Below are 24,002 nucleotides of genomic sequence, written 5' to 3'. Positions count from 1 at the left end.
TGACCGCAAGTTCGATTCCTGCTTGGGTTGCTGTCTGTGTGGAGTTTGCACGTTCTCCCCTGTGTCTGCGTAAGTTTTCTCGATGTGGACATGCCAGCGTTGGATTGGGGTAAACACAGTAAAAAGTCTGACAACACCAGGTTTAAGTCCAACCGATTTATTTGATAGTACACTCACTAGCTTTCGGGTTAGTCCCTTTGTCAGGTGAATGGAGAGTTCTGGCCTCAGACAGAGCATATAAAGCACATATAGAGCACATATAAAGCATATAGAGCACATTGTCGGCCACTTTAAGACTTGAACAGCAGGTTAGGTGTAAAGATTCGCATTCTAATCAGTAATCTGTAAACTATCTGCGCTTTATATGCTCTGTCTGAGGCCAGAACTCTCCATTCACCTGACAAAGGGACTAACCCGAAAGCTAGTGAGTGTACTATCAAATAAATCAGTTGGACTTAAACCTGGTGTTGTCAGGCTTTTTACTAGGTTTTCTCCCACAGGCCAAAGATGTGTGGGTTAGGTGGATTGGCCATATTAAAATTGCCCTGAGTGTCAGGGAGACTAGTAGGGTAAACACATGGGGTTACGGGGATAGGGTATGGGTGGGATTGTGATCGCTGTAAATTTGATGGGTCGAATGGCCTCCATCTGCACTGTAGAGATTTTATGATTCTATCTCGAAATTCAGTATTTATCTGTATTCAGAGTTGGGCATTCACTGGAGATTCACTTGTGTTCCTCTATATCAAAGTAGAGAGAACTGCGGATTTGGAGATGCATGTAAGTAACGTGTATCTCTGCAAATAAAAACTTTGATGAAGCTTGGGTTCCATTTCTGTCTCCAATCATCTGCTTTCTAGTATAGAACAAAGATGGTAAATAGACAGTGGCACCTGAAGGGCAATGGACTTGTACCAAGCTGGAGTCAGCTCCTTCTGCCAGGACAGGGCAGAGCAGAAAATAATGCAATGTTGCACGGGTTTTGAAGTTCTTTAAATCCATTGTGACACTGACTTTCACCCTGTGCCTTTAAAAATGAATAGGTCAATTCAGAGGCAGATGATAAACTCATTGTGACCTTTCTATACTTCATTCCTACAGGGTCAGTCTGCCAGTGGTCCGTCTGGGTCGATGATGCTGTTTACGTTTGGGAGGGAGAATCTGTGATATTGAACTGTTCCTTCCAGTACCCCGATCCATTGCGAGACCCATCCACCGTGACTGCCAGGTGGCTGAAGAACTCTCCCTTTCCCAATAACCACCTGGCAGCTGAAATATACAACAGCCAGAACACAGAGCGAGTCTCGCCCGATGTGCAGCTGATCGGAGATCTGAACGAGAGGAACTGCTCGCTCCAGATTGACAACATCCACAAAGCAGATACCGGGATTTACTACTTTAGATTTGAATTGGGTCAGGGCAACAACTGGTCGGGAGAAGATGGGATCAGTGTCCATGTATATGGTAACCTGGAATTTGTATATTGAATTTTGTGAGGACAGAATTGGTATTTATTTGGTATCCTTCACACTCTTGTCATGCCCCACATACATTCTAGCATTGAAACAATTTTTTTTAAGTGTAAACACTGCTGTATTATTGGAGAGTGGCAGCTATTTTGAACAGAGTAAGGTGACAATGAATAATGTTTTGAATAATGCTATTTCTCGGATGAATATGGACCAAGACAGTGTGTAGAAATCTCTGGCTACCCTTCAGTATATTGGTCTTGGATCTTTTGTGTCCACCTGTGAGGGCAATTCGGGGCCTTGGCTTGAACATTCCATCTGAAAGACAGCATCTCTGATGGTGCTGATATTCCCCTCGTCTGAGGCTGGGGTGACAGCCCAGACTTTCTGCTTGAGCCTCTGCAATGGGACTTGAACCCACCTTCCGACTCAGAGGCAGTAGTGCTACTATCTAACCATGGCCGATATTCTAGAACATAAAAACCCTACAGTGCAGAAAGAAGCTATTTGGCCCACCAAGTCTACACTGACCACAATCCCACCCAGGCCCTACCCCCATATCCCTACACATTTACCCACTAACCCCTCTAACCTACGCACCTCAGGATACTAAGGGGCAATTTTAGCATGGCCAATCAACCTAACCCGCACATCTTTGGACTGTGGGAGGAAACCGGAGCATCCGGAGGATACCCACGCTGACACGAGGAGAATGTGCAAACTCCACACAGACAGTGACCCAAACCGGGAATCGAACCCAGGTCCCTGGAGCTGTGAAGCAGCAGTGCTAACCACTGCGCTACCGTGCTGCCCTAAATTCTGAATGAAGAAAGATCAAAGCTTGGGATGTGGATACTATGAACTAAAACACATATTTTAGGCATCCACTGGAAGTGTTAAACACTCCAGGAATGGCTGCATGCAAATCTAGAGCTTCCAATATGTATTAAGTTAAAACATGAATGGTTAGAAGCTGACAGTTCACTCCCGACATCCTATTTCATTGGTTAGTTGATTAGGACTACTCCGGATTTTGGGTGTGGGTGAAAGTGTGGCAAAACGAAATTAACTGAGAACTAACTAAGTCTTTAGAAGAACAGGCTCAAACAAAATAGGCTGAATGGCCTCCTTCTGCGCTGCCCTAGTCTAAGATTCTATGATTCAACCTTTAGAATACATGAATAAACAATTAGCAACAACAGTGACTGTAAGTTAGAAATGAGAGGAGAAATGGTGGATAGCTGAATTTCAAATAAATGGAGGAATGGTTTGATGGCACAGTAGAATGGAGCTTGCATCTGAGTACAACCAGGTTACAGGGAACTCTACTAAAGATGGTCTGATCAGAACTGTCCAATGTACTGAAGTAAATCAGGCAAATCACATTGGATTTCTGACCTGTGGGGAACGTTAGCCTCTTAGCCTCCCAACCCATTTTCCTCTGCCATTTTCTAATGGCCAACAGAAGCACATGACTACACTAGACAACGACCAGTGCTTAAATATTAATGCTGTAACAGGGATGCCCTGAATGCCATACACCAATGTCACTGGATAATTATTTTTAATTAATTCTACATGAATTAGCTATTCAACAATGCTACATATCCACAAGACTATTCAAAAGACACAGTTATGTTAAGGTAAGTGGGAACATGACTACAGCCCACCTCCAGCTGACACAAATGCCCAACCAGCTGGAATTTTGACAGTTACCTCAATGTCCTGAACACAGATTTATTTATTCCCATCAGTAGTGGCTGGCCAAACAACCTTCGAAGACATCCTGAGTTAAGCAGGGTTTCAACAGTCGATGGTCTGAAGCAGTGGCAGAGACTGACAATGTAATGGAGATAATCACTGAAACAACATCTGGTACAAAACCATTGCACTTTCAGAACATTGGGGCAGTATGGTGGCACAGTGGTGAGCACTGCTACCTCACAGCACCAGGGATCCGGGTTCTATTCCAGCTTGAGTCACTGTCTGAGTGGAATTTGCTCATTCTCCCCCTATCTGTATGGGTTTCCTCGGGGTGCTCCAGTTTCCTCCCACAGTCCAAATATGTGCAGGCTAGGTGGATTGGTCATACTAAATTGACCTTTACTGTCAGGAGGACTAGCTACGGTACATGCATGGGGTTATGGGCATAGGGCCTGGTGGCCAGTGCAGACCTGATGGACCAAATGGCCTTTTTCTGCACTGTAGGATCTATGATTCTCTGAACTGCTGTACACCCATTGCCTAATCAGGACTCGGAATGGTATTGCATAATTCTTTAATTTCTCTCAGAATTAAAGGTTTTGTGAAGTATTTGCGCCATAAATTTGTTTGACTTTGCCACTGTACAGGTCGCCCTACAAAACCGTATATATCTGTCCCGGAAGAAGTGATTGAAGGTGAAGAAATGGTGACTTTGACCTGTTCTTCCACAAACATTGACCAAAAAGGACGAGCCACTCTGAGCTGGGATGGTATCTCTGATCTGACGGAATGGGTCCCCAGAACCGAAGAACAGTGGGCTGGATACTCCTGGTCACTCACAAATAACTTGGCGTTCATCCCATCATACCAGCACCACAACAGGGTCATCAAATGTATGGTCAATTACATACCATACCCATATTCTGATGAAACCTACTTAACATTACAAATAAGATGTAAGTTCAAGAGGCTTTCAATGTTGTTCAATTACAAACAAAACCCTGGGCTACATTAATGGGATTTTGATACAAAGTCCTAAGCATAGAAACATAGAAGATAGGGGCAAGGGGAGATTATTTGGCTTCTGTGAAGACCAATGATTAGGTCACACAAGAACAATCATGGGGGAGATTAATCTGGCAAATCCACAATTGATCAATGAGTGGCAATAGTACAAAATTTGTCCTTAAACTCTGGGATTGTTATCGCCTGTTTAACCACTCTGTGCACGCTTTGTGATGCTGAGGAGGGTCCCTGAATTTCTTATAAGAACAAAAATACAAGCATTAGTTGTGGGGATGGAAAGAAATAGAGAAATTTGATTTGATTTATTGACAGGACAGAAAGGGATGGAAAATTCAGCCAAATTTGCCCAAGATAGATGTGGAGGCCATGGGATGTATTTTACAGGCCACATCAGTCCAAAAAGTCAGTGGTGGGGGAGCCTGCCACACCTTAACATTAGGAGCTTAACATTTAGTTGATTTAGGTGCAATACTTTCACCTTTCTCAGGACGAAGTTCCGCTTTAGGGAGCTAATATCTCTTAGTCCCAGCAGGTTCAGCCCACTTCTAGGACTGCAGGTTGTCTCCAGTGCTGAGGAGCCTAGAGAAATCCAGGACCAGGGTCTCAGCAAGGGGTGTATGAGGGCTGTGGGTCCCCGTTCAAGTGGCTAGGAAGAAGGGTTAAAGTGACTGATGGCTTTTATGAGAAGGGTGATGTGATTGTGTCTCCAGTGGGATCATGGGACCCGTAAAACAGGCTCCCCCTCCCCTTGCCCAAATCCCCCCCCAATGGGTATAATACCAGCGGTGGTGAGATGAGGCCAAGTTCCCATTAATTTGTTACACTGCCCCCATAAAATTTCAAATCGGTTGGGGACTGGTGGAGAGGTGGTGGGGAAGTCAACTGCTGGATTTTCTGCGCCCCCCCCAGCCCACCCCTGCTCCTTCATCCCACAAACAGTAGGTTAGCTCAGTTGGCTGGATGATACAAACAGTGTGGGTTCACTTCCTGTACCTGCTGAGGTTATTCATGAAGGCTCTGCCTTCTCAACGTTTCTCCTTGCCTGCGGTGTGTTGACCCTCAGGTTAAATCACTACCTGTCAGCTCTCCCCCTCAAAAGGGAGACCAGCCTCTGGGACTGTGGTAACATTTTATTTTTCAGGGGTGTTTTACATAAGCATTCAGTGTGGCCCCTGCAGTTCAATGTTGGTGGAATCTCGATGGAAAGTGTCACTAAGTTGCATGAACCTGAAACCTATCAGCAGTTATAACTATGACAGTTATTACATGATACAATCGGCTGCTCCAATTCTATTTTACACTGTCACCCAAAAGCAAAAATTCAGTGTTACACATGCTTTAAATGTCACCTTAAATGTTTTTGTACGTTTAGACCCTCCGAAAAACACAATCCTTCTTGTGAATGCATCACAGGAAGAAATAAAAGAAGGTGACTGCGTTACACTGGTGTGTGTCGGCAACAGTTTTCCTGAAGCTAACTACACCTGGTACAAGAAAGACCGGTTTACAAATAAAACAGAAGTTCTGAATACTGTGAGCAGCAATATTTTATTCCAGAAGATATCAAGGAAGAATTCTGGATTCTACAATTGCCTGGCCACAAATTATTTGGGAAGCAGTTTGTCTTCAGAAGTGGAACTTGATGTGCAATGTGAGTATCCTTTTATATATTTGTTCATCGGATTTGGGCATCATTGGTTCAGCCCAATATTTAGTGCCCATCCTTAATTGCACTTAAGAAGGTGGTTGTCAGCTGCCTTCTTGTACCATCGCAGTCCATGCAGTGTGGTGTTGGTACACCCATTGTGCTGTTAGGGAGGTGGTTCCAGGAATGGCAAAATAGTTCCAAGTCAAGATGGTGAGTGACTTGGAGGAGAATTTGTCAGTGGTTGTGTTCCTATGCTGCCCTTGTCCTTCTAGATGTAGTGATATGGGTTTGGAAGATGTCTGAGATTTCTCAGTGAGTTCCTATAGTGCATCTTGAAGATGGTACACACTGCTGCTACTGTGTGCCAATGGTGGAGGGAGTAAATGTTTGTGCGTGGGGTACCAATCAATTAGGTTGTTTTGTCCTAGATTATGTCAAGCCTCTTCAGTGTTGTTGGAACTGCACTCATCTAGGCAAGTGAAGAGTATTTGGATATTTATGCTCCCAGCTTTTGAAGGAAGCATTTTGTATTGTAATGCGTACAGAACTATATGATTTAGAAGTTCACCTGGTAACATTTGCCTTGGAACCAGTTTAGGCTCCATATCTGAGGGTAGACTGGTGACACAACTCTGGATGGTCAAAGAGAATAAAGGAACTTTTGATGTTTGTAACATAGTCACATGTTATGTAGCTGATCTTTAGTTTGAGATTAGCACACTTCCCTATGTTTTATGCTATACTTCAAAAGTACTTCACCACGTGTGAAGCACTTTTGGAATAGCCTGAAGCCATGAAAGGCATTATAGGGAATGTAGTTCTTTTGTATGTCCTTTCAGTGCCCTTATCCTTTGAGCCCTTTGAGCGATTACCTTTGGTGGATTAGCCGGAGATGTAACAAAATGCTTTAGAAATGTCATTGGAACTATTTTCCTACATCTAAAACCTTGAATTATGCTTATTATGGTGTTAAAAGTGTCACACCTAAATGTCTGATTGCAAGGAAGTTATTTTTTGTCAGACATCAGGGAGATAGATGTCAAAATCCATCAGACAAACATGATTGGTGAAATGTATACCAGTTTGTTAATTTTCCAATCAAATCTCTGAGTTGCTCAATGTGAATGAATCACTGAGAAAAAAGTAGGAAAACACTTGTGGAGGATAATGTATGTAACTTTGCAAGATCCCTTAAGATGCTGATACAAAAAAACTAGATAGAAAAGTGAGAGTTAATCAGAAATACTTCAGTGTCTCTTACTAAATATCTCCTACACCCATTCTTGATCCGTAACTGAAGTTTTTTTTCTCTACTTGCATATGCACAAACACACGTAGACATACACAAATCCATGCAAATAACACAGACATGGACATGTAGAAAACAAATGGACACATGTACGCTCATGGACATAAACAGACCCAAGTACAAAGCGCAAGGTAGACATGGAGAAAACAAATGGATACATTTAAACACACACTTACATGATCAGAAAAGGAGATTCTGTTTTCTTTTCCAGCAATAGGACTACTGCTGTTACTTTGATTCAAATGAGTTACTCAATGCAATATTATGACATGAACCCAGAACTGATTGACATGGTCCGGTGTCAACTTGGAACATGAACCTGCTGAGCCAGCAGTTCATTCATTCTAAGCAAAATTTGCAATGTGTTGTCATAGAGTCAGAGAGGGTTAGAGCATTGGAACAGGCCCTTTGGCCCAACTTGTCCTACTGCTCTTTTTTTTTAAAACCTCTAAACTAATCACAATTGCCCTCATTCAGCCCACGTCGCTCTAATACCATCGTACCTATGTAACTATCTAAATGCTTTTTAAAAGATAAAATTGTACCCGCCTCTACTATTACCTCTGGCAACTTGTTCCAGACACTCACCACCCTCTGTGTGAAAAAATTGCCGCTCTGGACACTTTTGAATCTCTCCCCTCTCATCTTAAGCCTATGCCCTCTAGTTTTAGACTCCCCTACATTTGGTTGATGGGATCAAAGCTGGTTGGTGAAGCCAAAACCAAGATGCAGAACATTTCTTAATGCAGAGAGCTTGTTAACTTGTTCACAGCTCGCCTCTCACTGAACCCAGTGCCCCAGCTATCCCCTATTTATATGTGCTCACTGAATACCCATCACCTGTTTCTCTTGACCTAAACAATGGATTGATAAGGTATTGACAATGGGTTTCATTTTCTCTTGCAGACAAACCTGACAAGGTCACAATCAGCCAGGAAGTTCTGTACAAGTGCATTGCTGAGGCCAGTCCTCCTGCAGTCATCACATGGAAGATCAGTGACGACAGTATAAATCTCACTGATCCCAGGGTCAGTATAAAGTCAGAATTCAATGGCACTCATTCAGTTAGTACACTGAGACTGGAAACAACAGCAAGCTTTTGTGTTTCGTGCCTAGCTCAGAATAAGCACGGAGTGTCGGTGACAGAAAGGTGCCCACCTGGTAAGTGTAAAACAAGTTCTCTGGGTTAACAAAAAGTAAGTATCCCAAATTTATTAATTTTAGCCCTTGGATTATCAACCATTCCTGGGAAATTTTGGTATTACTCGGCTAAAAACAAACTCTAATGTTATTGTTCTAAATTGTTTCAAACAATTATAATTGCTCTTATTTTGTATCCAATAAGTACTTTAAAAAAATAGTTTCAGAACTGTGTTCTGGGCTGAGTAGAAACTAATGTTAAATTTAAGTCGAACCGTGGTCAGACCACACTTGGAGCAATGTGCTAGATTCACTGGTCTAAATCTTCCAATCATGCTGATGGAGGGTGGCATTTTATTTACCATAGAACCCTACAGTGCAGAAAGAGGCCCTTCAGCCCATTAAGTCTGCACCAAACACAATCCCACCCAAGTCCTACCCCCATATCCCTACATATTATACCCACTAATCCCTCTAACCTACACATCCCTGGACACAAAGGGGCAATTTCTTAGCATGGCCAATCAACCTAACCCGCACATCTTTGACTATGAGTGGAAACCATGGTACCCGGAGGAAACCCACGCAGACATGAGGAGAATGTGCAAACTCCACACAGACAGTGACCCGAGCCAGGAGTTGAACCCAGGACCCTAGAGCTGTGAAGCAGCAGTGCTAACCACTGTGCTACCCTGCCACCCATTTTCTCTGCTGGCAGAACGTACAAGACATGTTGCACCACGTAAACATTGACAGGACTGGAAGATCCCACTGCTGACCAATGGCAGGCCTCCTCAGCTGCTCGAAAATATGTCATGAGGAGACTGGGAAATCCCACCCATTGTCTTTTGCGTGATCAGAGCTGAGCTGTTACAACCGGAAAACTGAATCGGCCAAGGTTTTTTTCCCTTTGGAAACAAAAAGACAAAAAGGAGAACATGATACAGATCTTTCAGATTATGAAAGTTTTTGGTCTTCTGGATGTGGAATATTTTTTAGTTGTGAGTGAATTTATAACGAGGTTATGAAAAAAAGATAAATGCTAACAGATCAAATTAAACATTTAATAAACGCTGTAGCACAGTGGTTAGCACTCCTGCCTCACAGCTCCAGGGACCCAAGTTGAATTCCCGGCTTGGGTAACTGTGTGGAGTCTGCATTTTCTCCTCATGTCTGCATGGGTGGTGCATTGGCCATGCTAAAGTGCACTCAAACGTGTGCCGACCAGGGGATTTAATTGCAGTAATTTAATTGCAGTGTTAATATAAGCCTAGTTGTGACATTAATAAATAAACTTTTACATTGCTTTGCACAGAGGGTGGTGAGAATGGTAAAAATGCTGCCACGGGCTAGTCTGTGAAGCAGATAGCATTAGAAACAAAGAGCTGAACGTCATTCCCATGGTGAGTTTGAGCATGACAGTGACATTTAATGAGATGGGAGGATGCAGGGTGAGAACCATGCTGTCTTCCCACCTTCACCCAGGGCAGGAGATCTCATGGATGGCACTCCAGCAGGGATGATAATTGAGGCCTCAAATGGGCTATTGATGCCCACTTAAAGGCCTCATCTTGTTGCCACTGTTAGGTTTGCTTACATGCTTGCAACCGGTTTCTCATTCTAAGACACTCAGTGCCTGATTCGGAGACGCATAATTCAGGAGTGGGGGAGGGAGTCCTGCTCAGTGTGATGCATTGTCCTTCCTTCTGGCCTCCCTCCTCTAATCAGTGGCCTCTTCCCCTTGACCCCCATCCTGCCTTCACTCACCTTTGGCCTTGGTCCCTCATTGGTCTTGGGCCTCTGGTGGATGCATGACTGGTAGCAGCCACCTCTCCCAGGGATGCAGACAGGTATTGGAGAGCTACTGGCCTCTGACTGGCCAGCTATTCTCAATGGTGGGAATCTCAATCCTTGAAATGTTCCTGCACAGAAGCCATTCAGCCCATCAAATTTGTGTGATTCTTTGGTAGATCTATCTAAATATTTCTACGTCCCTCCTCTTTCCCCCCTAACTCTTTTATCCTGTTCCTTTTTGTTGAATTAGTAACCACTATTCTCTCAGGCAGCAGATTCCTAATTAAAATATTATGCTACATGAGGAATGTTTTCCTTCACATTCATGTTTTTTTTGCCAATCATCTGAAATCGGCCTCCTTTGCTTACCAATCCTTCTGTAACTGGAAACAATTTCTCCTTATTTGTTCTATCAAAATCATTCATAACGTGGAACACATGTATTGTTAAAATCCCGGCTGGCGTTAAGTTCTGGACAAGTCAAAATCCAAGATGAAACCTGGCATGATATACCCTAACTTTTATTTTTTGTTTATATACATGGATGTAGAGAGTCACAGGACTCCTGATTGATTTGTAACAAAAGAATAAGACATGTATTAAGCAAGAAAAGATGAATGATAATACACTTCTCCTTCACCCCAGCTATGCTTGCACAGATACACACAGATTTGTAAGGATAGCACAAGTAACAAAATTTATCTAGTGTTCTAATGTTCACAGTAAATACCCAATCCATGTCAACCAATAGGCTGATGATGATCAGACACCCCACAGTCTGAAACCACATAACGGATGCCAAATAATCCAACTTCTATGGATTTCTCATAAATTCCTCCTAATGTTTGTCACAATGTGGGCCAACTGGTCTCATAGGACCTCTGACTTTTATATGAAGATTTTCAATCTCTGCTTTCAAAGAGCACACCTTGGAATCTCCTCTCAAACAATGTTTTCTCTTGGATGCTTTCAACAAGGATCCACCTCCAGAATTTCAGCCTCCCATTTGGCGTTCCTCATCACTTACATTCAGCATTCAAGCTACCACACAGAATACCAGTATTTCACCAAACTTTTGATTACCTCAGATATTTGGGCACAATTTTCCAGCTGTATTGTGGCCGGCACTGAAAGTGTTAGAATGGAGCAGATCCAGAGAATCGTGGGTGACTGGTTAAACACATTCTGATGGGAGGCATGAAAAGAGGATCATGAAGGAGGGCTTCATGACTGGGGGGCATGAAGAGGGTCATAAAGGGAGACCCAGCAAGGTTCCAAATGCCAAGGATCTTTATTGGAGAGGAGGATGGGGAAATATCCCATTTATAATCGGAGGTCACCAATCTCTATGGGGAGAGAAAGGCGGGGGGGTCCTCAAATTCAGTTTGAAATCAGGCACCCTTTAAAAAGGGCACCCAATCTCAGTGAAACTGGGCTCACTGGTAGGTTTAGGCCCCTTTCCTCTGAGCACTGATGTAAAACTCACCACTCTCCTAAACAAAAGATTATTTGGAGAAACTTTTGGAGAAACACCCGTTTTCTCACCCCAAATGACATTTAGTCTGGAATCTTACCACCATTCATGCCAGCAGGATTTTCCCATCCCACCGTAGTGAATGCAAATTTGGCTGGCTGCCACATTTCCTGACTTTGCTGCAATGGGAGTGTGGCGTGAACGGCAGGTAAGGTCACGCCTTTAGTCATGTTTCGGGATAAATTCCACCCTTGTCAAGTCATCATCCTGAGGTCTGTACCTTTCAGCCCTGTCTTTAACTAGGAGCCTGTATTTCTTCCTTACTTTAACTTCAGTGAACAGAACCTTATTCGGATTCTTGTTCTTCATTCCTTTGTATTCACAGTCTTTACGGGACTTTCCTCTGTCCCATTCTCTGGTTTCTTGGACTTTCTCCTTTAGTTTCTGAGACTTGCTTTCTGTTTGTCTGTATGGTCTGAGGCAGTGATGGGAGACGTGGAGCTCAGACTGGGATTTGACATCCATGATTTTTTTTGTGTGGTTGGGCACCTGAGAATCGATTGCTACTACAACCACAGCCTGTAAGAGGATGGGTTGTCTCATTTCTCAGGGAAAATTCAAGTTTAATACACAGCATTTCCCATCCCCCAGGAACCACTGAACAACTCTCAAAGTCTCAACTAGAACAAAGAACTATGCAGCACAGAAATAGGCCTTTGGTCCACCAAGTCTGCATCGATTTCCAGTCCTTATTTAGGCCCACTACTTATTGTCCATATGTGGTTTCTATCCCATTCAAAAAATGTTTGGGAAGCACTGTAATTGACTACGGTCAGCTGGATAAGAATGATCCCATCCATTGGAATATAACTGCTCCTTCTGACTGTGGAACATTGCAAAGGAAATGATTCTCCAGTGACAGCGTGCAGTGCCTATCATATTGCACCTGTAAACACTTCTGGTGTCCTTTGATTATTTTTTTAATGTGGAGACTGAAAATCCATATTGAAAAACAGGATGACTTGCAAAAATCCATTGCTGCATTAGTGTGGGAAACAGTCTGGGGGTGGAGTCGGGAGGAGAAGGTTTCTCCTTTCAATAACATGGACACAAAGGCCAGTGTAAATACAGCCGCTATAAGAACATAAGAAATAGGAGCAGGAGTAGGCCATCTAGCCCTTCGAGCCTGCCCCGCCATTCAATAAGATCATGGCTGATCTGTCGTGGCTCAGTTCCACTTTCCCGCCCTCTCCCCATAACCCTTAATCCCCTCTCTTATCAAGAACCCATCAACCCGCTTCTTAAAAATATTTAGCGAGGCAGCCTCCACCACTTCAACGGGCAGAGAATTCCAGAGATTCACCACCCTTTGAGTGAAGAAGTTCCTCCTCAACTCCGTTCTAAACCGCCTCCCCTATCTTAAATGCATTCCTTCCATGTCTATGTTGCTTAGCTGGGCACAACTTGTCTAACTCTACCTTTGCTGTCTTGATTGGTAGGTTCATTTACCAAGTCGTTACTGTTGGCCGTTGGGGTCATTGCCAGCGGAGTGGTTGTCATCATCATTTTTGTAATTGTTGCGTGGAAAAAAAAGAAGGAAGTGATTGAAGGTAGGTTCACTTTGACGTTGGTGCTATTCTTATTCTCTGGCTCATTGTTGGGGACCTCAAGTAGCTGATAGGCAGTGGTAACGTCACACTAATCCACAGGCCCAGACTAATGCCCTGGGAACGTGGGTTCAAATCTCTACTCCAGAGCCACAGCAATTTGGTTGACTCTTAACTGCCGTCCAAGGGTAACTGGAGATAGGTAATAAATTCTGGCTAGCCAGCGATGGCTACATTCAATTAAGGAATTAAAAATAATGCCAAAGGTTTAACACCTGGCTCACTTGTGGGTAAAGGACAGCTCTTGTTTGATCTGGCACATCATAGCAGGAGTAGCAATTCTGATCAGCGATAGCCATCGCCACACTCATCTCTGGGTCACCATCCTGTGGTTTCAAGTCTCATGCCAGGAATTTGGGCACTTCATCTAAGCGAAGGGATTTTGTTCCTGGTGTTATTAAAATATGCCTGGCCAAAAGTGACACATGAAATATGGAGCTGCTCTTTAATGTGATTTGCAATCCCCCCTTTCTTTGTTTTTGAACTCAGTGATGATTGACAGATCTTACATCACTCATCTTGAATTGTTTAAGTCTGAGACTTGTTTTAATAGGCTGTAGCTCTGACTGGAAATCTAAACTCTTGTGAAAATTCATTACTTCCAATATTAAGTCATGGTGTCATAGAGGTTACAGCATGGAAACAGGCCCTTCAGCCAAATTGTCCAAGCCGCCCCTTTTTAAATCCCTAAGCTAGTCCCAATTGCCCGCATTTGGTCCATATCCTTCCATACCCATCTTACCCACATAACTGTCTAAACGCTTTTTAAAAGGCTAAATTATACCCGCCTCTACTACTACCTCTGGCAGTTTGTTCCAGGCATTCACCACCCTGTGTGAAAAATCTACCCCTCTGGACTCTTTTGTATCTCTTCCCTCTCAACTTAAACCTATGCCTTCTAGTTTTAGATTGCCCTACCTTTGGGAAAAGATACTGACTATCCAGCTGATCTATGCCCCTCATTATTTTATAGACATCAAAAAGATCACCCCTAAGCCTCCTATGCTCCAGAGAAAAAAGTCCCAATCTATCCAGTCTTTCCTTATAACTCAAATCATCAAGTCCCAATAGCATCCTAGTCGATCTTTTCTGCACTTTTTCTAGTTTAATAATATCCTTTCTATAATAGGGTGACCAGAATTGTACTTAGTAATCCAAGTGTGGCCTTACCAATGTCTCGTACAATTTCAACAAGACGTCCCAACTCTTTTATTCAGTGTTCTCATCAATGAAACCAATCATGTTGAATGCCTTCCTCACTACTCTGTCCACCTGTGACTCCACTTGCAGGCGCTATGAACCTGTGTCGCCGGACCTTTTTGTTCTATAACTCTCCCCAGTGCCCTACCATTAACTGAGCAAGTCCTGCCCTGGGTCAATCTACCAAAATGCATCACCTACATCCCATTGCAATCCTAAATAACCTTTTTCACTGTCCACTATGCCACCAGCCTTGGTGTCATCTGCAAACTTACTAACAATGCTTCCTACATTCTCATCCAAATCATTAATATAAATCACAAATAACAATGGATCCAGCATTGATCCCTGAGGCACACCAGTGGTCACAGGCCACTAGTTTGAAAAACAATCCTCTACGAACACTGTCTGTCTTCTGTCATCAAGCTAATTTTGTATCCATTTGGCTACCCCACACTGGATCCCATGAGATTTAACTTTATGCAACAACATACCTTGTCAAAGGCCTTATAAAAAGAGGCTGGGTAGGCTTGGGTTGTTTTCGCAGGAGCAGAGAAGTGTGAGTCACTAACCAGGGTGGAAAAGCAATTTCCAGTATGAACACCAGGAGTATCTGTCAGTGTGGGATTGTACTGAGTGTGAGTTACGAAGCAGAGTGGAAAGTTAGGGAGCACTGAGACAACCTACATAGAAACATAGAAGATTGGAGCAGGAAGAAGGCATTTGGCCCTTTGAGCCTGTTCTGCCATTCATTATGATCATGGCTGATCATCCACCTCAATAGCCAAATCCTGCTTTCTCCCGCTAACTTTTGATCCTATTCTCCCCAAGTGCTATATCCAGCCACCCCTTGAATAAATTGAATATTTTGGCATCAAGTACTTCCTGTAGTAATGAATTCCACAGGCTTACCGCTGTTTGGGTGAAGAATTGTCTCCTCAACCCCATCCTAAATGGTCTACCCTGAATCCTCAGACTGTGACCCTTGGCTCTGGATTCCAATAGATTTGTCACGCATGATTTCCCCCTCATAAGTCCATGCTGACTCTTCCTGATCCTGTCACTGCTTTCTAAACGCTCTGCTATAAAATCCTTGATAATGGATTTGAGAATTTTCCCCACGACCATTGTTAAGTTTACTGGTCAATCGTTCCCTATTTTTCCTCCACCTCCCTTTTTGAATATTGGAGTGACATTCGCTACCCTCCAATCTGCAGGGACTGTTCCAGAGTCTATAGAATGCTGGAAAATGATCACAAATGCATCCCCTATTTCTAGAGCCACAACCTTAAGTACTCTGGAATATAGATTATCAGGCCCTGGGGATTTACCTGCCTCCAATCTCATCAACTTTCCCAGTACCATTTCTCTACTAATATTGATCTCCCTCAGTTCTTCTCTCTCACTAAATCTTGCATTCTCCAACATTTCTGGCATCTGATTTAAGTCCTCTTTTGTGAAGACAGAACCAAAGTATGTGTTCAGTTGCTTGGCCATTTCTTTGTCTCCTATTATTCATTCCCCCGTTTCTGTCTGTAAGGGAAGACATTTGTCTTCACCAACCTTTTTTCTCTTCACGTATCTAACGAAACTCTAAGTGTCAGTCTTTCTGCTCCCTGCAAGCTGAGTTTCATATTGTATTTTCCTCTTCTTAATCAATCCCTTGGTCCTTCTTTGCTGAATTCGAAACTGATTCCAATCCTCAGACCTATTATTTTCTTGGCCAATCTGCATGCTTCTTCCTTAGATTGTATATTCTCTCTAATTTCCTTTGCAAACCATGGATTGGCCTTCTTACTCATTTTGTTTTTGTGCCAGATGGGAATAAACAATTGTTGCAGTTGCCCCACGCATTCCGTATTCACTCCAAAATTCCTCCTCTACAGCATTGTGGCGAATTTGCTTTGCCCAATCTATGTGCAGATTAAAATCACTCATGTTCACCGATATTCCCTTATCACATGCATCACTAATTTTATGTTTAATGCTATTCCCAACATCAGTTTGGGGGTCTATATATGATAACCATTAATTTTTTTTGCCTCTTAGTATTTCTCAACTTTACCCATACAAACTCCACGCTGTCAGAGACAATATCCTTTCTCACTATTGTGTTAAATTCCTCTTTAAACAGCAGTGCCAGTCCACCACCTTTTCCTTTGTGCCTGCCCTTCCTAAATATTGAATGCCCTGGGACATTCAATTCCCACCCCTGGTCACCCTGTAGTCATGTCTCCATAATCCCAATTATATCATACCTGTTTATATCTATCTGTGCCAATATTTCATTCATTTTATTGCAAATGCTCCACGCAATAAGGTACAGAGCCTTTAAGCTTATTTTTTTTCTCTTCCAGAAATCCCATTACAAGTGAAATTTTGTAAAAAGTAGTTTCTAAAAAGGGAAATCTAACCTCTTGTGGAGTGATTCTGTTTTGATTTTAAATGTTGTTTGCTCGGTGCCTCACTTCTTCTAGGAATCAACACACTCTTAAACTCTTTGTATGATTAGCTGCAGACAGAACTCATTCTGACTTTTCTGAGCTGGGACCTCACTATGTCACTGGCGAGGGGGTGGGGAAAATCAGAAATCGAGATCCCACTTCTGAGAATCTCATTTTCTGTCTCTTGTGATATGTTGGGCCACAATTTGCACCCACAGTAAACACAGGCTCAAAATCGCCCCCTCAGAAGCAGCCCACGTCCAGATGCAGCAAGACCTGGACAACATTCAAGCTTGAGCTGGTAAGTGGCAAGTTGTATTTGAGCCGCAAAGGTACCAGGCCATGACCATCTCCAAAGACAGAGAAACTCTGCGTTTGACACTTAATGACATTATCATTGCTGAATCCCCACTATCAACCTCATTGAAGTTATCATTGACCAGAATTTTCACAGTAACTTCATTACAGTATTAATGTAAGCCTGTTTGTAACACCAACAAATAAACGTAACCTTAAACTGGACGGTCCATATAAATACAGTGGCTACGAGAGGAGGTTAGTGGCAGGTAACTCACCTCCTGACTCCACAAGGCCTGTTCACCATCTACAAGGCACAAGTCAGGAGTTGTGGACTACTCTCTGTTTGCCTGGATGAATGTAGATCAGTGACACTCTCAAGACATTTGACATAATTCAGGACAAAGCAGCCCATTTGATTGGCACCCATCCATAGCCTTCAACGTTCACTCCCTTCGCCAACAATAATATTGCAGCAGTGAGTACCATCGACAAGATGCACTGCAGGAATGCACCAAACCTGTGACCTCTGTCACCTAGAAGAAATAGGGCACGGATGCATCGGAACTCACCACCTACAAGTTCTCCTCCAAGTCACTCAACATCCTGGCATGGAACGACACCACCATTCCTTCACTATCATGAGGTCAAAATCCTGGAACTCCCTCACTAATAGCACTGGATATATCTACACTATATAGACTGCAGAGGTGTATTGATTCTCCCCTTAAGGATCAATCTGCAATGTAAGGGCCACATGACTCAGGGAACCAACCTGGGTGGCAGATCACCCTGGTAAGCATGGACTTCGGTACTCGGTGCCATCTTGGGATCTGATTGCAGCCATGAGGCTGCAGGCCTCTGTCTAACTTTAACCTGTAAATAAACGAGTTATGTTTTCCCTAAACTGGCGAACAAGCATCTTTACAAGTGGTTCAAGAAGACAGCTTACCACTTCTTCTTAAGCGCAATTAGGAATGAGCAATAAATGCTGGTCTAACCAGTGATGCCCACTTCCAGTGAATTAAAAACAGCCTCTCTTTCAGACTGACAGATATACTCCTTATGTGTCAGTCATTTCACTATTTAAAGTGAATTCCATGCTATCACCTCGAAGCCAGTCTTGTAGGGATCTTGAGTCTGAGAATTGGGGTAAACAGATTATGATTTGAAATCCAGTACATATTTCCTTCAAGTGTGGGTTCTCTTTAAGAGTACAACTGATATGGGAGTTACTTTTTGATCTTATTAATTGATTGCTTTTGTATTGTCTCAGGGCAAGAGTTGGAAAGTGATTCCCAACCAGTGATCTACACTGAAGTGCAGACACCAAAAAAGGTTTGTAAACATGCTTCCAATTGAGGCAGCCTCTTGTTATTGCATTAATGTGACCGCTTTGATGTAGAAAATCAACTTTTCACAAAAGAAGGGAGACAGCAATTGATACAAGGAATGGATGCTGAGTTTAGTATGACCGATAGCTTAGTCACCAAGTTGAGAAAGGTGTTGAGTGAAGTGGAGAGTTTGAGGGGATAAGGAAGGGTGATCCAGGTAGTCAAGCTGATGATGGGGCATTGGGGGTAGGAGACAATCCACAAAAGGCTAGAGCCAGAAAATGCAATAGTGCGGGAGAAGATATAAGAGGGGTATAGAGTGGATAGAGGATGGTGGAGGCATCAAGATTAGGGAAAGGGTTTAAAGTAATTACATAGGGATTGCTTGATGAGAAAGACAAAAAAAATCTAATTTACCTGGTAGTGACATAATACACAAGTCATTGACTAATAATGCCAATCAGTTGTCATCAATTATTCTACAACTGAACCAGATATGAAATGAGTGATGGAGAGATTAGGGAAGTATACTCCCAAAATCGTCTTATTTCTTCCAAGCATGCTACGCAATAATAATTCATTCCAGTTACAACTGGGTGATGGTAAAGAGCAGGGACATTGACCATATGTTTTTCCGCTTCCTGCCCATACTGAGAGCAGTGGTAGCTCCTTCACCCTCTCAGCCCACTGCTACCTTGTGAATGTGATATCAAGCTCAATGGCAGAACAAAAACTTGCTTCTGTTTAGAGTCTTAGACATAGTAACCACCCTGAGGTCCTTCATGGGAGAGAAAATGGATAGTCAGCAACATTAGTAAAGATGACAGATTATTCTTTGAGGAGGAACTTAAAGGTGAGGAGAAGCAGAGTTAGAAAGAATGGACTAGAGAGGAAATTTCAGACAGTAATGCAAGAAGCTGCAGTTGCTGCAGAATGGTGTGATGAAGAGAAGGGTGGAGTCAGAGGATTGGAGGACATAAATTCATAGAATTATACAAAACAGAAGGAGATTTTTCAGCCTATCATTTATGCACTATCTCTTTGGAAGGGGAATAATCCCATTCCCCATTCTTTCAACATAGCCCAGCAAATTTCTCACTTTCAGGTGTAGATCCAATTCCCTTTTGGAAGTCACTGTTAAATCTGCTTCTACTACTCCCTCAAATCCAAACTATGCATTCCAATCATAAATAACTTGCTGCTTAAAAAAAACCCCTCATTTTTCAACGTTTAACTGACTGGAAGTTTCACTCTCTGAACTGAGACAGAGCAACCAAAATAAAAATACAAGATCACATTTCACGGTGAAGGTGAAAAAAAAAGCAAATCGGGGAGTGTGAAGAGACACCCATTCCCTATAATCCAGACTCATATTTGTCTAAGGAGACATCAAAACTCATACTTGTTTAAGGAAGGGGTATTAAAAATGCAAAGTATTATATTGAAAAAGTGGCTGCAACAGACAGCACACACTCAAAACCCCTTGGGAATACACACAAGGGGGGTGGAACTGAAGGAGGTAGAGACAGATAAGGCAATGGAAGGATTTCAAAATCAAGGAGAAGAATTTTAAAACCCGGGAATATTGGATTGGGAGCAGTGAACATGGGGTTGGGATTGGGACTTGGTGCTGGTTTTAAAAACTTCTGTAGCATTTCGAATTTTTCCTCTCTCTGCAGACTCAGGCAACTCAATCTGAGGCCAGCGGCAGACGGGAAAATGAATTTGCCTACGCCAACTTGCAGCATGAATCAATCGGCAAACAGCAGGCAAAGGGTCAAAGTGACAGAGTGGAGATCCTGGGGACTGTGTGAAAGAGCAGGGCAGTAACTCTGCAATCAGTTCAATAGAATGGATGACAGAGAGTCAGCAAAACACATACAAATTGAGTTGGTAATTTTTACGGGTAAAGTAATTTGGAAATGATCCCTGGCCATATTTCTGTACAATGGAAGTAAAATAATTTACAGGCTGTTAAATGTACAATGTATCAAATTCCTTGTACATTGAGTGCATTCCTGTAACTTACTTCCTGTCTTACCCTGTGTCACGCTCTCTCTCATCCCTTTGTCCAGTCACACCTCTTCCCCATCCCACCTTTCCCCTTCACTTTCCTTCCTGTCAAGCAGTTCCAAATCAAGGTTTCTTCCCTGCACCTAGTGAAGTCTTCTAATTTACTGAGTGAAGTCCCACTTTTCTCCTCACATTTTGTTTCTGTCCATCTACTGATCTGACTCGCTGAGGACAATATGCCACAAGATATCTGCTAATACTCCATAACAGGATGACTTCATTTCATTGTAAACTGGAACATTGCAAATTCTTAAAAAACTATTGTACATGTTAGATGTAAGTTGGATCTACCCTGCTTTTGTAAGCGATCATTTTAAAAAAAAAATGAAGTATATATAAGGTGCATGATTGAATACTGTAGTGGATAAACTTCCACTTCTTGGGTTCTGAGTGCAAATCCAGTCTGTATGGATGAGATGAAAATTTCCTCAGTCTGCTATTGACTGTAGCCATACTATGTAAAGTGAGTTTGAATAGTCTTATTCCAATTTCTACTCACCTTGAGCCTCCAGCACAAAACTGGCAATAATTTACTCCAATTTTCAGTCTCACTCAAAGATTAACTTAATGAGATTGGGGCAGAGCAGTGTGAGTGTGGAGGCAGCTTTATTATCTTTCTAATCATTCTGTTGTGTCTGACCTGTGAACACTTGATGCTGGCACATGAGAACTAGTGTTTCAGAAGTACCTGCTTAAAGGAACAAATATCAGAAAAACAAAGTTTACACAGGCAAGAACACAGCTCGCCTTTACGACTCCTCAACACACTCACCAAATCTCCTCTGGAGAAAAACGTTCACAAAGTCAACTCTTTGATGCCTGAGGTCTTCTCCCATAGCATGCATACATTCAAAATTCTCAGACAGACATGAGTAATGCTCTTGTGTCTGGTACCTCCCCCACCCACTCACACTGATATTTTTCCCCCTTGTGATCTTTACTATCATACATTTCCTTTTCAATTGTCTCCAGCTGTAACTCAGTCGATTGGCTTTATGCTGTAGGGTTGCCAACTCAGGTTGCACATCTTCCAGGAGATGTGTCACACGCCTTCCCTCACGCTGTTTCCAACGGCCAGCCAAAACATTCATCTTTCCAGATAACTGACTGGAAAGTGAACAGACCCCTCATTGCCTGGCTGAATCATTCCTGACTATCAGTCAAACAACCTTGTTTCATTGCCCACTATCAATATTCTGCCTCTTTTGGATTCTCCTCATTTGCTTGCAGCAGTGTCCTGGAGCTGAACCTTTAATTCCTGAAAATTTGAGGATAATCCAGGAGGTTTCGCTACTATGTTATGTTGATCTATCTTTGTTCCTATCTACCTATCTAATTATATATCTAATAGGGTGGCACGGTGGCATAGTGGTTAGCACTGCTACCTCACACAGCCAGGGATCTTGGTTCAATTCTGGCTTTGGATGTCTGTGGGGAGTTTGTACGTTCTCCCCATGTCTGCAGTTGCTTCTCACAGTCCAAGGATGTGCCTGCTAAATTACCCCTTATTATTAGGGGGGATTAGCAAGATAAATATGTGGGTTATGGGGATAGGGTCTGGATGGGATTGAAGGTGCAGGCTGAATGGTCTCCTTCTGCACTGTAGGGATTCTATGATTATTGTCCTTTATTTCACTTTATTTCTATCTCGTTATATATCTATTTGTTTATCTCTACATCCTTCTGTATTTATCCCTATCCCTGTCTATCTCTTTGTGCAATCTATCCTTCCCCCTATCTGTTTCTCTACCTTATTCCTGCTCCTATATATATATATTTCTCACAATCTTCACTTTTTGTGTGCATATTCATGTGTCTATTTCTATTGCTCTTTCTCTCTATCTTGCTACCTCAGTCTCATTTTCTGTCTATATATCTTCCTCCATACATCTATGTCTCACAATTATTGTCTCTGATTTTCTGTCTTCTCGTTAACTTTTTATTAAGGGATTAGTGTAACATTTTGTAGGAGAGCTCATATGAAACTAAACACAGCATCCATTCGGATAATTCCAATTAAAGTAAGTTCTGCCAATTCAATTATGGGAGAAATCTAGAATTTTAAAAAGCAACTAACAAAAATCCAGGAATCTAAATCAGCAAATAATGTTTCAATAATTAATACATGTTTTATCAAATCAGAATTAATCATCTTAAGTTATTTTGTTTTGCTCTTGTTTAAAGATAAAAACTGATATTAGTTCTTCAAAGTATTCAGAATCTCCAGACACTGAATCTCAGGAATGAAACATACCGCCACTTCTATGGAACAGAGATTTTGCATTTCTCAACGCTCCTTCGATATTCAGAATTTGAGTAACTACAAAGTGAGTGGAACGATTAACTGATCGGCAGAAAGGAAGCAGTCCATCCCTTCAGCTGTGCCTGGCTGGAGTGTAATACAATGAAATACAGGACAGCAGTGGTTCTATGGTAGTGTCAAGCTGCATCACGTAAAGCTTGGTCATTTTAACTTTGGGAATGGTGATATTGAATTGACCCCCGCCCCAACACCCACTCCCCCAACCCCTCCGCCATCGGTCCCCACCCCAGTATATATTCTGCCTGATCCTCCTTTCCATTAATGTCAATGGAAGATACAATTAGCCAGAGTTCATAGTGGGCGGCAGTTTGCTATCACTATCTCCCAGTGTTAGAATTGCTCCAATGTGTTCCTTCCACAAGTCATCATTGATTTATCAGGAGTTGGGGCCTGGGGATGTCTGGTATGTTACAGTGTCTTTTTTTTAATATATATATTTAGTGAAAATACCTTTATGACTGTACAGCTGTGGCTTTGTCTATGATCTTCACCGTGTTTGTCAAAATCTTGTAATAAATCTGTAAATCAAGTAATTGTGGATTAATTACTAACCAGAATATTCCGACCCTGAGAAATAAATAAAACATGGATTATTCAGTGCTGCTGAGATCAAGATGTGCGTCTCTCTCTCTCTTTACAATGACAGGTACTGTTGTCTCTTGGTAGGACTATCCATGAGTTAGTTAAAAAGTGTAAAAAGATTCCCAAAGGATTCACTAGCTGAATGTTGGGAGAACAATGTAGAACTACAGTGCAGAAGGAGGCCATTCGGTCCATCGAGCCTGCACCGACCACAGTCTAACTCAGGCCCTATCCCCATGATCCTATGTATTTACCCTAGCTAGTTCCCCTGACACTAAGAGCAATTTAGCATTGCCAATCAATCTAATCTGCACATCTTTGGAGGAAATGGGAGCATCCGGAGGAAACACACACAGACACGGGGACAACGTGTAAACTTCACACAGACAGTGACCCAAGTCGGGAATCAAACCCGGGTCTCTACCGCTGTGAGGCAGCACTGCTAACCACTGTACCACCGTGCTGCCTATATGGACTATTTAATTCCAGCTTTAATTCTCTGCAACTGGATTGCAACA

At 42.5% G+C, this 24,002-nt stretch overlaps 1 protein-coding gene across 3 annotated transcripts in view; it reads left to right on the top strand.

The window, feature by feature from the left end:
* Positions 1-23,468, top strand: part of LOC145351551 (B-cell receptor CD22-like) — a 29,420-nt gene extending 5,952 nt beyond the window's left edge. For 2 of the 3 annotated variants that reach the window (XM_080201146.1, XM_080201147.1), the window contains exons 3-9: positions 1,102-1,464; positions 3,821-4,129; positions 5,572-5,850; positions 8,063-8,317; positions 13,064-13,174; positions 18,449-18,510; positions 20,186-23,468. In XM_080201146.1, the coding sequence (XP_080057272.1) occupies positions 1,102-1,464; positions 3,821-4,129; positions 5,572-5,850; positions 8,063-8,317; positions 13,064-13,174; positions 18,449-18,510; positions 20,186-20,320 (1,514 nt within the window). In that variant the 3' untranslated portion in view covers positions 20,321-23,468. The remainder of the gene's footprint in view (positions 1-1,101; positions 1,465-3,820; positions 4,130-5,571; positions 5,851-8,062; positions 8,318-13,063; positions 13,175-18,448; positions 18,511-20,185) is intronic. The other variant, XM_080201148.1, reaches the window with a different exon arrangement.
* Positions 23,469-24,002: the final 534 nt, after the last annotated feature.

This window comes from Carcharhinus amblyrhynchos, chromosome 13 (assembly GCF_965287045.1).
Source record: "Carcharhinus amblyrhynchos chromosome 13, sCarAmb.v2.hapA, whole genome shotgun sequence".
Lineage (NCBI taxonomy): Eukaryota > Metazoa > Chordata > Chondrichthyes > Carcharhiniformes > Carcharhinidae > Carcharhinus > Carcharhinus amblyrhynchos.
Note: the sequence above shows the minus strand (reverse complement) of the source record. Positions and strands in the feature narration are given on the sequence as shown.